Raw genomic sequence first — 13,434 nt, 5'->3', positions numbered from 1 at the left:
ATACAATTTCCAAAGCAAACCTGCCAATATTTGTCGGTTAAAAAAAGAAAAAGATAAGAATGTGCATCAGCATTCCACAAAACACCATGTACCATGCGATTGACTCCGCCTCCTCTGCCAAAAGTCAGCTGGAATAGGCCAGTAACCCTAATGAAGCCGAAAGGGATCAGATGTAGGAACAATTTCCTGAAAAGGCCACCAAAACATTGTGCATGTTCTCCTTTCATTTTGTGAAGAAGAAAAACAAAAAAAAAGAAATGTTATAAGAATGAACATCAGCTATCATTTTATATGTACGGAGGACACGACAAAAGTGGGTCACAACTTTGTAACCATAGGAAAATATGGGTCACGCTTGCACAAAAATTAGCTGGGATAGGCTGATCGGCTAACCCGAAGACTGAAAGGACGACAGATAGTCTTCAAAACCAATGGATGAACTACGGACCAAATTCGTGTTAAGTAGATGCCGACTAACAAATCAACCCCTCCCTCTAATCGCTGCACTCACTGGAAAAAAAAACTTAAACTGTAATAACAGTAATTTAGTTAATAGATGTCTCATTTACTGCTGAACATCCCCCAGATGAATAAAAAAAAAAATGGTACCTTCAAAGTGTTCAAATCAAGACGGTGTGCTTAATGTGTTCCAGTGCGGTGGAAAACGGATGAGTGAAAATGCCACTTTGCAGATTTTATCCACTTTTATATCGCAATGATTTTGCTTTGATCAATTTGGTGATTATTTTAGCATGTCAGCCTCACAGTGCAGAGGTTGTGGCATTGATTCCAGCTCTGACCCTTGCGACAATACACGATTTCAAAAAATGGATGGATGGAAACTATTCCACACAGAATGTTACGTGCATGCGTCGTGCAACTGGCACTATTTAAACAACTGCACGTCTTTGTAAAGTAAACATGGTTCGCTAATTCCATCAGGCCAACCACCGCTAGTTAAATTGTAATCCTCCACCGGTGATCAAGGAAAGACAGCAACAATAACAGGATAAACACAAGAAGTCTGCAATCTCATTCATTGACTCCAACATACACGCAATCAGCCACAGTCACAGATACAAGGGGACAAAAATAATACATGCACCTCACATGCTTATTGTTATGCCGAAATCTTTAAAATAGAAAATGCCTGCACTGCTGGCGAAGAATTTTTCTATTTTTTTTCCAAAAAGAAACACACTCCGATGTGTCGTGTGTTACAGGTGGAAGAAAACCCTGCATGCATGTTTTTATCCCGGTTGGAATGTGTTCACTCCCTTGCAGGTGTATGCGCATGTGTGTGTGTGTGTGTGTGTGTGAGTGAGTGTGTGGGATGGCAGGTCAAGTAGAGGTGGTACCTGGTGATTACAGGTACAGAGATGGCAAAAAGAGGGAGGCTTTAATTTCTCACCCATGAGGGAGTTTGTCCAAGTTATTGGAAATATGCACTGTGTAGTGTGTTTTGCAGATAATCTTGATGTTTCCCGCTTTGAGCAATTTTTGAAAAGAGATTATTTTGTTACACAGTATCTTTCCATAGGACAGCAGTGATGACATGATACTTTGTTGCACTGAAGTCTGTATACATCTTGTGCAGTGATGCACAAACATTTGAACTATGGTACATATATTATTTTTCAGTTGGGGGAAATCTACCATAACTGTGAGACATGATACTTTATGAATGATCATTTGGGGGGGGTCATGAACCATGTTGGTATTTTGCCATCGTTTCAAAGCAGATGCGGTTCTGGGCTATGTCATTTTTATAGTATTCATTGAAAATGACAATAAAGAACAATTAACTAAAAAAAAAAAAAAAAGTGTATTATTGTAGCGCTTTATTGTTGCACAAAATTTACTAAATATTTGAGAAACAAGGCAGAATAAGATAACGTCATTGTAAGAGAAAACAAAGAAAACATAAACATTTTTCTGAAACTGATAGTTTTGAGTTTGTTTTTACCATCTGAAATATTTCTTATTGGATATAAAAAAAAATTCTAAAGCATTGTTGTGGTTAAATTACAACAAAACTGACATATTTGGGAGCTTTGTTTATTTCTAAATAAATACCTTCTCTGCTTTGAAATTATGCCAAATTATTTGAAAAAAGAACTGGCGTGGAGTATTGGAATGTGGGAGTGACATGTAATTAGTCCAACTTCAACAATACAAAACAACTTCTGCACTATTCAATTTCCTAGTAAATGAACACATGCGCCGAACGTCTTGATGTGATATTTAAAAAAAAAAAAGACAAAAAACGTAAGTCTTATTTTCTCGTGTAGTCGCGTCCTACTCATTCAGAGCTAGGTCGGCCTCACTCCCGCCAATCTGACTAACAGAATGTGATCTGAAGCAGCGTTTTCAAAACTTAATTTGAGGCGTGATAAAACAGCACATATCTATAAATTGTGTGGCAATCGACCTAAGTGGAGGCTTTGGGAGCTCTTTCTTCTGTGAAACATGTGCAGCATATCAAACACGCAATCTCCAGGATGTCTGCACAAAAACAAGGGTGGGAGGAGAGAGGGCAGGGGGGGGGGGGGCTCTCTCAAAATAGAACTTAAGGGCGAGGAGCTTGCCAGCACAATGACAAAGAAAGTGCTAATAATTCTAGAAAAGGACAATGATGAGAATTAAAACCAAGCCAGCTTTGATGTGAAAATAGAAATACGAAACATGGCTAGGCCTAGGCGCAAAAAAAGTTATGTTAGCTTCATGTGTTCACCAGTGCGTGCTTTTTTTTGTTTGAACACGGAGATGAATTTCAGTAACCGGTTATCGCAGATTGAAAATTCCACACTGATATTTGGATGTAACGTATGACTATGACTTCCAAAAATGTCATGAGAGGGCAATTATGGGGAAAACTGCTTTCACATGCACTAATCCCGCGCTGGCACCGTAAATCTTTCCGAATAACTTCTCCTTGGATCGGACGGACAGTGTGGCAGCCGTGCGGCAGGAATGCACAGGAAGACATGGGACTGATGAGACGTAATTGAATAAACATGTGAAAAATAGCAGAGGGACTCAATCAAGGGATTCCCCGTCCGTGCGGCGGCACAGTTCTGGGATCAAAGGCTATAGCGGGGCAGAAGGGCGTGACACTTGAGACGGTGCTAAACGACAAATGAGGACGCACAAAGATTAGCGCTCAGTTAGACTCGCAGAAATCTGATTTGAAACGCTCAAAACCAATCTAGCCGGATTCGCTAGATGGGACGTGCTAGCGGCGGCATCAGCTGTGTTGCTAGCGTGACAGTAGTGCCGAGTGATACAGCAGAGGCCGCCAATGAATTTGACAAAGAAGAACATGACGCACACTGGTGAATTTCCAGTGTTTTGTTTTTTTACTTGGCATGTTAGCTAAAAGAATAATATGGGCTTTGTTTAGCTGCCAACAGGCTAATGGCAATCCCGGGCTTGTCGACGACTTTGTTAGCTGAGAATTTGTCAGCTACGACAACGGCTAATTCAGCCGTTTTAGCAAAAAATCGCAAAAATAAGCATAAAAAAGTACAGAAAATTCCTCTCTTTAATCTAATCTATGTCTAATCTAATCTATGTCTAATCTACCGTGTCTAAAAAAGATTAAATTGACATTCGATCCTGCTAAAGTATACGTACATAAAGTACATCAATGATTGTGCCTCTCCTATCACACATGCAAAGGCATTACTGTATGTAAGTATCCTAAAAAAGCCATAAAAGACAATTTAAGAAATGCAATATGGCGGCAGCCCAAATGTCGTTCATGCGGACAAACACTGTATGTAATGCTTCCCTGGCTCATTGAGTGCCGTCTGTATTATCAAAACTGCAAATGTCTAAACCATCGTAAATCGAGGACGCGCCGTGTCTTGTGTACATGTAATCAAATGATACTCATGTGACCACATGGGCAGAAAAAAAATGTAATCAAAAAGTAATTTGTCTTGATCAGATAATATTGCTTTGTCTTTAGACCACTTCCCAAGGCTATTCCCGTTCTCAGGGCTCTATGTCACTGTCAGCTATAATCAGAAGTAGGATCGAGTCATCGGATAACATTGATTTTTGTATTAATAAAACAACAATACCTACAACCAACACAATACGTGCATGTGAGGAGCAGGATTTTTTGGATTCCGAGTGGAGTCGCCATCTTTACATTCAAACTGATGATGTAGGCTGTATTAAACATTCAGCATATCAGCAGCCTCCATGAGTACCCGAGATCTTAAAATCCGACTGGTGTCAGCCCGATACCGGTATTCGCCCAACCCCGAGATGAAAACCAACTAATTGAAAAGTCTGCGACTGCACTTTGCAGCACTTTGCCAATGGAAACGCAAATAGTTGTAGAAACCGTACTGCCTGGTGGGAACTGGGCTCCTTCGTGGCATCTTCTCACGCCCAGTAAATGCTTTTGCCGTCTCCGACTCTGTCAACCGCATCAGCTCCCCACCTCTGTCATCATCCTCGTCTTTCGTTCCCCCCTCGGTGCCCCCACCCGCCGCTTCTGACGCCCCTCCAAAAAACGTCTCCGGCTAATAAACCGTGGTGCCAGAGCTCTTCACTGGCGTCTCGCTCATCCCCAAACGCTGATGCAAACGACCCGGCCCGCTGCCGTTGTTACAGTACGAGCATGTACATCTTCTCTTGTTCCAAACTTTCCCCCTCTCTTTTTTTTCCCCCCCTTTCTTTTTTTTGCGGCCAGGGTCCTTTGTGTGTACAGTGCGCTATGCTCACTGTGGCAGCAATGTGCCAGAAAAAGCCACACAAACACACACACACACACACACACACATGTACACCGTCGCAAGACACACAGCTGGGCCCCAGCTGCACACAAAGACTGGGGTTTGGAAATCAATGAAGGAGAAAGAAGAAAAGGGGAAAGGAGTTTAAATAAATTGGCACTTGAAAAAAGAAGAAAAAGAGAGAGCGAGGCGGCTGAGGAGAGGATAGAGAAAACCCTTCTTTGAAAAAACAAAACAAAAAAAACCCAGCTCGACAACATGCCGAGGCTTTTTCGACAGACAACATAAAGGAGCTAAATGTGTAACGCAAGCCTCATCTGTTTCTTTGATGAGTAGACAGCGGAAAAGATGCGCGCACTCTTTGGCGGCCGATGGCGAGCCAATGCGGAGCGTGAGGTGTGTTGCTTCTAAATCGTACAGAAAACTTTGAAGCAACAGGAGAGGAGAGTGGAGACCATGTGGCAAAGCTGAGCACAAAACATCCCATTTTCGCATAAGCAGAAATTGGCTCATTGAAAAAAAAGTCTTTCAACAATATAGTTTTGTATTTTCAAGACCAAAGTCGTGAGATTAAAGTGGTTAAAAAAAAAAAAGGTATTTTTGAAGAAAAAAATAATCAATCTCATTGGAATGAAGTTATTTTTTGGGGGGGGGGGGGGGAATTGAATGAGATTTTTTTGGAAAAAAAATGGAATTTCGAGAGTAACGTGATGTAACATGAAGACTTTTATATTAGATATTAGCATTTGTATTGTCAATGTCATGTTTGATGGTTATATTGACATCTGGCTGCGGTATCTCCGTGGCCAATGGATATTATCGTGACTCATGTACAAAATTTGTGATGGTTTGGATACAAAATTGTTGAAAAGTCATCATTTCAGACCACAATGCCGGCGCCAAAACACAAAAAGAGTGCTAATTTCCCCAGGTTGCTTGATATTGCTCAGCATTGACAGTTTTACCGGAGGGCGGACACAGACGCGCAATCGATAGGCGCCTCGGAAAAAGTCGAAACCTTGCCTCGCGTGGGTTTTTCTCTCGTCTTCTGGTTTGGAAAGGCTCCTGCGGATGGCCGAGTTGCCAGATTCGCTTGGTTTTTATCAAGGATCCTTAACGCTCACCCTGCAGCCAAGTGCATTCCAAACGCTACACGCATTTGCACGCTGGCGTCACAGTAACGTCGCCTACAATTGACAGCACGGGTGATTACTGACTGTGGGGAATACATATAAAACAAAGACCTGATGATACTTTGAAGATGTCCCATTAAGTGTAACAGCCCAGAGTTGTCAGTCGTGTGATAAGTCTGTCCATTTTTCTTTTTTCTTTTTTGGGGCCGATGACAGCTTCGACGAATCTGTGGTGCCGTTGATCTGCGAAATTGAGTGCGGCCGGTCGACAAACTGTTACGCGAGGGTCAAAGGTGGCTTGGCTGTCTAAGTGTGTCTGTGCCTGCGTGGTTGTGTGTCAATGCTCACACTCAGGCGACACCCTCAATAAAATGAGGAGACGCTTAAATCAACTACAGTGTAGAAGTAGACAGCCGGCGGTTACGTGTCGAATCGGGAACAAACAAGCACGCACTTAATTCTTTTCATTCTCGTTCAGTCCGAATTAAAGCATGTCTTTGACGAAAAAATTTACATTCAAATTCTTCACGCTTTTTAGTTGCTTTGGGGGCATTGAAGGAAGTCATGTAATGTCTAACCAGAACTTCTGACTGGAGGCCCATTTGTGTTGTTGTATAAAGTCCTCCAGGGCTGTACACTATGTTCATTTATGGTCACTGATGAAAGACACTGGAACTAAATCTCCATCAGCTGGTTGACAGCGTAAATATAGAAGCACATTAACAGCAAGCCACATTATAAAACGGGACCCTCTTTATCGCTTATGATTTGAAACGCTATTCATATTTTTTTTTTCCGCTGCGCGTGACCTTCATAATGGATTTAACCATCAAGAAAATGATGTGCAAACAGCATCCACATGACTCCTATAATATAAATCGAGTGTGTGTTCGTTCGTGAGCGTGTGTTTGTGTGCGTGTGTCTGTGGGCGTGCGTGTATATGTGCGCGTTCGTGTGTGCGGCCCCTTTTTTTTGTCATACTTAATCAGAAGCTAATCTTCATCTCATTTTTATATTTTCAAAATATTTAAAAGTGAACATGCAAGTGTTCTGTTCAAACCCATGCGCAGCGCTCTGCCTACTGTGAGTGCTTTAATGTTTAAAAACTCGTAAAAAAACAACAATAAACGATTTAAAAAAAAAAAAAAATTCAAACTTGTGCAATTTTGACCAAATAGTCCTTTGCAGTGATGTATAACTAGATATTTGACTGCAGGCGTTTAGTAAAACACCCATGGTGTGACACCTGACGTCATTTATTAGACAAACATTTATATTTACTATTAGGCCAACACTCTTGTGCAAGGTGTACACGCAGCCAGCATCAACTTTGCAAACTTTTTTTTAAAACAATAAACGTGCAGGAACCCAAAAGAAGAAGATTGAAAGCCGCTCCGTTGATTTTTGCGCGCATATCTACGCGTGAGGGCTCTCCTGCATTCCCATTCATCTCCACCCATCAACTTTGCCCTGAGCACAGCCGCTTACCTCGACTTCTCCTCGGATTGGCTTGTTTCCTCCTCTTGCCCCGACTTTCCTCCGTCATGGTCGTGGCCCGAGTGCGAGGGGTGGGAGACTCGGGGCGGGGGGGAGTCCCGTGGAAAGCGGCGGCGCGAGTGCGGCAGCGGTGCTCTCCGTCCGGCGTGGCAGCCTCGGGATACAAGAGTAGATGGAGAGCAAGAAAGAAAGAAAGAGAGAGAGAGAGAGAGAGAGAGAGAGGGAGACTGGGAGCGAGTCATCTCATTCACGCCCAGCCGGACACCCACAGCTCGTGATGGGACTCCACGCGGGTGGGGTGGTGGTTGGGGTAGTCAGTTGTGACGTCACCAGCACAGGTTGGCAGAAGGGTGGGAAACACGGGGTTGCCAATAACTTGTTTATAATAGGAATGCGATACAGTACTCATGTGATATTCAATACAAGGAAAGGAAATCTATTAATTGAGTACATTCCACTCGAAACTGACTTTTTATTGGCAGATCAGCCAATCATAGCCCTGAACACGATCGTGGCTGAGATCTACGTTTGAATTTTATGACTTCTTGTAATTCATTCCTTGGCCATTTTTGTATCTCAAATCGGCTTCTGCCATTAATATGAATGGAAATGCCTTTAATTCGTTCCAGTCCAGAAAATGACCAGCATTTTTTTCAACATGTTTTGTATTAAAAAAAATAGCACTCCACGTATTGTATTTTTAGCAAAACAAAATCACTATATAATTAAACAGAATGAAGAATTAATTGTTTGTGCACACAATTGTGTGGCTCCTCCTGATGCACTGTCCGGCCACCAGGGGGCCCTGTAAAATATACATGAGAGCGTAAACGTAGGTCACAATTGTTCAGTAAACTACAGAAACAGATGCTTTTTTTTTTTCCAGACCATGAAAGACGCATGTCTGTATTGTTACAGTGTAAAAACAAAAACCGTACCCTTTTAAACTATACACCCCACCTCATTTGTCTCCTTAATACCCCATAGTGTTTAATGGATTCACTTTCTCTTGCAATAAATAATTTTGGCCCACGTCGAGTTCTAACGCCTCCCACTCTCGCGCGTGAGCATGATCAGTAATGTAGCCCCTTAAGTTCCATGTGTGCGCCACCATGTCCCCACGTGATCCTTTCCGCATATTTGTTCAAATTAGAATTTATTGCAAAGCTTCTCCACGCTGACGCTCATCTTTTCTTCATTATCTTCACTTCTTCTTCAATTGACGCATGGACACACATTCGTGCGCACACGTACAAATACGTCAAATATAACTTCAAACGTGTGCAGGACAGAAAACTCTTTACAGTAAATACTTCAATGAAGTGCAACGTTTTTCACCAAGTAAAAATAGATGATCACTTGTGTATTAATGACAGCAGGTAGCCAACAACCCCGTCGGTGTGTTTTATGGCTGTGCGACACCTGCGCGAATACCCTGGAGTGGACCCCGCCGCGCGCCCCATTCACGCGCGAATGACTGAAGGAAGTGGTGCATTGAGCGTCTATTGTGTTGCAACCTGGACCGTAATCTGTTTTGCAACTGAAAAAAGTCCCTAAATAAATAAATACATTATTTAAAAAAAAAAAAAGAAAGACAACGAAAAGTAGAAGAAGGAAAAACATGGTTAAGAACCCCCAACTAGCTCCCATATGTATATTCTCTTTGCAAGGGTGGGGGGGGGCAGCTTGTCCCTGGCAAAGAGCGGCTAAGCAGTCATAATATTAGGTACACCTGCACATATGCAATGCAAACTGGCAATGATTTCTGAATTACACTGTTCGAGAAATTTGATCCAGTTTGAGACACAGTTGGGACAATTTACTAGTTTTATGAGAAGAACCAAAAGAATTATATTTTGTGTTTTAAACACAATTATTTAGCTTCCACTACCTGTATGCCAACATAGACTGTGAAACTCTAACTCTACATAGGTTAGCATCTATGTGATGGTTTACTTCTAAGTAAGAGAGATCAGAACACAAATGGTGCAGCAGCACATTTAGACAGATAGGCATGTATTCTGTATTCTCTGCAAAGAATGATTATTACTGCCGTACTGAGAGGCCAAAATTCTCCACTACAGAATGCTTTATCTGTATTTGTTTTATAATGTTTTTCGGGGGGGGCAGTTTTCCTGTCTTTCAAAATCATAATTTCTTTTTTTTTTTACCTGATTGAAGGCAAAACAAAAAACCAGTACCCCATCGATTAATTGAAGCCGTTTGTTTCCTAACAGCCTGTGGAAAAGAAAGCATCCTGGTGGTAGGGGTGCAAAAAGAAAGCTTTACTTGAAGAAAGAGGGACAGAAGGGTCATCGTGAGCCTTTTGTTGATGGGACGGACGCAGGGGAGGAAGGAGGAGAGACTGGGGGTAGGGAGGTGAGGCAATAAACTTTGCTACAGATGAGGGTCACAAAGGTGCAGAGGTGCTTCAGAGGTCCTGGGAGTCTGTCATACGTGGCCCCCCTGAGTGTGATTTTCACCAAAATAGAGCTAATGACACTTATTGATTGACTTGGCTGAATTTGCAAGGCTGTTTTTTTGTGCGTGTGCTTGGAGCCACCTGTTTGATTGATCCAAATCCTAGGTGTATTGAGAGACTTTTATGGGTTGACTCGAGTACTCCTGAATAGGTTCTCTGCACCCTTAAGATGCCCTGGTGGGAATAATTGGGTTCCGCATTTTGGTAGGAATTAGGGTAGGTGGGGTTGTCAAATGTCTCAAGCAAATAGAGAGCAATAAGAATTACACATTGCATATTTAAAACAGTCACGTAGCTTTGCCTTAACAAATTGAGTTTAGCTTAATGCTAACAAATGATGCAAAATGACATTGATGGGCTAAACAATAGTCTCTGACACTTTAAGTAATGGATATTTGAAAATGGCAACGGTGGAGCAACACATGTTGACAAACAATCTAAATATACTTCTGGCTTAGCTCAAATCCGAGTTCCTTGAATGAGGAGAAGCAGCATGGGAAAAGCGTCACTTATTTGTCTGCCTGTGAAAACATTTTTGTCAATTCACGCATTGAATTCAAATGAAACATTGGCTATCTGCAAGCCATCTTTACCCCACTGAAATGAAGGAAATGCCAGTCATCCGTTCCAGCTCCCTCACAAAAATGTAACAAAATTCATTCTTAAAAACCATTGTTGTAAAAGTTTTTGAAGAAGTGAAATAGCACTGTATTGTTGTGCTTTGTAAAAGATAAGGTAGTAACAGTTAAATAAATGTAAATGACTACATTTAATGCTATTCAATATATTATTCTGCACTGTATAAAGAATATATGACTTGGAATATTGTTCTATTACCTGTCTACATGTTGCTTCACCATTTGTGTTCAAAATCGGTGGCTTAAAGGATTTTCAAACCGCAACTGTCGATGCTCTTAGCATGTTTATAGTCTTTTGTATATGTTAGCATTAAGCATGGCAATTTATTGGGCAACATTGCTTTGTCGTTTGAAATACACTCCAGTAATTCACTTTGTTTTACGGTTCATTTGAAAGTAAACTTCAGAAGGGAGAATCATTAACCAGCCTGAAGAACTTTTTGAAAGAATCGTTCACTGTCTCTTCAAACATGAAAAATGTATTCAGCAACAAATCAATGAATTCCCTTCACAATCCTGAATTCGGCCCCGAGCCAAACTATAGAACGAGATCTGCAAAGTTTTAGAAACGCAAAAAGAGAGGACATATTCCACTTGAGCACACACGTTATTGGTTAAATCCCAACTCTGGTTTCAATGTTGTGCGTTGTTAAACAACAACGCGAAAAAATGTTGACGTTCCTTTTCTCTTTCTTTTTTTTTTGCTCGTTCGCTCTCTCTCACTCACTCACTCACTCACTCACTCACTCACTCACTCACTCACTCAAATGCATGCATGCACGAGGAGGAGCATGGAAGGAAGCAGTCCCACTGGGGTTTTGTCCCGTCCTGTGGTCTATGGGTTCAAAGCTTTCCAGCCTGGGGAGGAGAGCTTTTAAACAGCATATTAAGCAGGAGTTAATTATATGCCAAAGCTAAGTGACAAAGGGAAAGAAAAGCCTCCCTCTGAATGGCGGGAGAAGAAAAAAGAAAAGTCATTATGCTGCCCACTTCTTTGCATTTGAAAAACTTCCCTTCTTATTTGGAGCCGTTTCCATTTGTAACTCCGAAAAGACGGAGCGTCGACAACTTTCCATTAACGCCGCCTTGGCTTTTTATGCGGCGGCAAGTAACACGAAACTGACACAAACGCGCTCATTATCTCATTTGGGGCCAGGGTAAACTGTTGTCTTTTCCCATCGCTGTTTGGGCGCACTAGGGAAAACTTCAAGTCGTCATATATCAAACAGGCTGTGTATATAATTTGTCTTAATGTGGCCAATCAGCTTTTATCCCGAGTTCACTGATTTGCAATTGTTGCACATCTCAAACATGAACACCCCTTCGCTCCCCCCCAATTGCCTCGGAGAAAATGAGTCAACCTTGGCTCGAGGCCTGCCAGGCCTCGGTGGCTGCACGGAGACAAGCGAGCCATGCCACAATGCCACAATGCCAATAATAATGCATGCTGCTGCACAAAAAAGATTTTAAGGGTAGCGCGCTGTATAAGAATAGCACATCAAAACCCAGACGATTGTTTTGCTTTTTTTAAAAATACTTTCTGAACACATCAAATTATTTGTTTCCCATTGAAATTAATTGAATTGTCACTCATCTATTCGAGCCTCCTGAAAAACACTACCCTTCCGTGTTTCCTATATTTTGTGTGTGATTGCACTTCTGTCCACTAGATGGCGGCACATGTCTGTCACTGTGTAAATTTGAAAGAAGAAAAGAAATGCAAGTATTTCAAACATGCCCATGTAGTATTTAAAACGGTATATTTCTATCTTGCAGATCTCAAATCCGGCAAAGCAACAAAAAGAACTTCAAAGTACGTAGACGAAATTCATCACGAGAGATGAGATGAGCTTTGTTGGGTTGTTTGTGAAAGTGAATGCGGATGTCCGTTTTCAGTGCTTTTTTTTTTTTAATTGCTCATTTTTAATGAGATCTGTAAAACGTGGACAGTTTTTCTAAAGGTTAAATGAGTTGACGTGATCTGAAAATAAGGGTGATGTAATTTCTTCATTGTTTTTATGAATGCTGTCATGTCATGATATAAATATTGATTTTTGAACTTCTCCAGATATAGGAGGCACAGGTACGTGCTGCTATACTGCATTTTAGTAGCGTATTGATGTTTCTATAATTGTGACAAGATAGAGGTCAGCTGCATGAGTACTTCTTTGGATGCATGAAAATAACTCCAATAATGATCAGAAACGAGGTTTGTGCTGTCAGGTTACCTTTGAACCAACCTTGACTCATTTGAGTGTCCCAGCTATCAACTGCCAATTCGAAATGAATTTCAGCATGCAATATCGACTGACCTCTACGAACCAGGATTAAACTCTTTGTAAGGGACTACAGTGTTGTTGTTGTTGTAATGCGCAAGGCCTGTGTGTGATTTGTCATCACGTCAAAGTAAAGTGAAAACACTGAGTGCTCAAATAGCTCTCGCACTAATCATAGGATATGATGATGTGGTCTCAAATACTGAAAACATGACTTCACTTGGACAGGCCTCCGGGAGTCTCTGCGAACATTTACTCCCGTTTCCACTCGCGACTCCCCAGCCACGCTTTTTATAGCAGCGACGTCGATATAATATTGTATGAGCTCGATTTGTAAAAACAGTTTTTTTTTTCTCCACCCCCCTTCTCGCTTGTTGAAGCACTCAGCCAGTTGTGACCACACAAAGTCCGTCTCGGCCCTTACATCACTGCCATATTTAGTTGTTTCAGTGATGTGACTTACAGTTGAGCTTTGAAAAAATTGCAAGCACAACTGGATAAGATGGAAATTAATAGCTTGACGCTGAGCGTGAAGAATTGGCTTGGGAAGAGAGAAATTGAGTAGCCTCATCTTATACTTCCCTCTAGTGGAGGCTGACTGTCATTGTATTCAATGACTATTATGAATTTTTTTCTTCTTTACAATTTAAAGTAGTT

At 41.5% G+C, this 13,434-nt stretch overlaps 1 protein-coding gene and 1 long non-coding RNA gene across 2 annotated transcripts in view; one reads left to right on the top strand and one right to left on the bottom strand.

Annotated features, from left to right (window-relative positions):
• The window catches only part of LOC147049497 (zinc finger E-box-binding homeobox 2), a 23,547-nt gene extending 16,054 nt beyond the window's left edge, over nt 1–7,493 (bottom strand). The window contains exon 1 of the mRNA XM_085925150.1: nt 7,373–7,493. Within this exon, the coding sequence (XP_085781276.1) occupies nt 7,373–7,430 (58 nt within the window). The 5' untranslated portion in view covers nt 7,431–7,493. The remainder of the gene's footprint in view (nt 1–7,372) is intronic.
• Nucleotides 1–13,434, top strand: part of LOC147049496 (uncharacterized) — a 22,125-nt gene extending 8,691 nt beyond the window's left edge. Inside the window, exons 2-3 of the long non-coding RNA XR_015067648.1 lie at nt 9,619–9,760; nt 12,278–13,434. This is a non-coding gene — a long non-coding RNA (uncharacterized LOC147049496). The remainder of the gene's footprint in view (nt 1–9,618; nt 9,761–12,277) is intronic.

This window comes from Syngnathus leptorhynchus, chromosome 11 (assembly GCF_054491065.1).
Source record: "Syngnathus leptorhynchus isolate UIUO chromosome 11, UIUO_Slep, whole genome shotgun sequence".
NCBI classification, from domain to species: Eukaryota; Metazoa; Chordata; class Actinopteri; order Syngnathiformes; family Syngnathidae; genus Syngnathus; species Syngnathus leptorhynchus.
The sequence above is the reverse complement of the archived record's forward strand: the minus strand, read 5'-3'. Positions and strand labels throughout refer to the sequence as shown.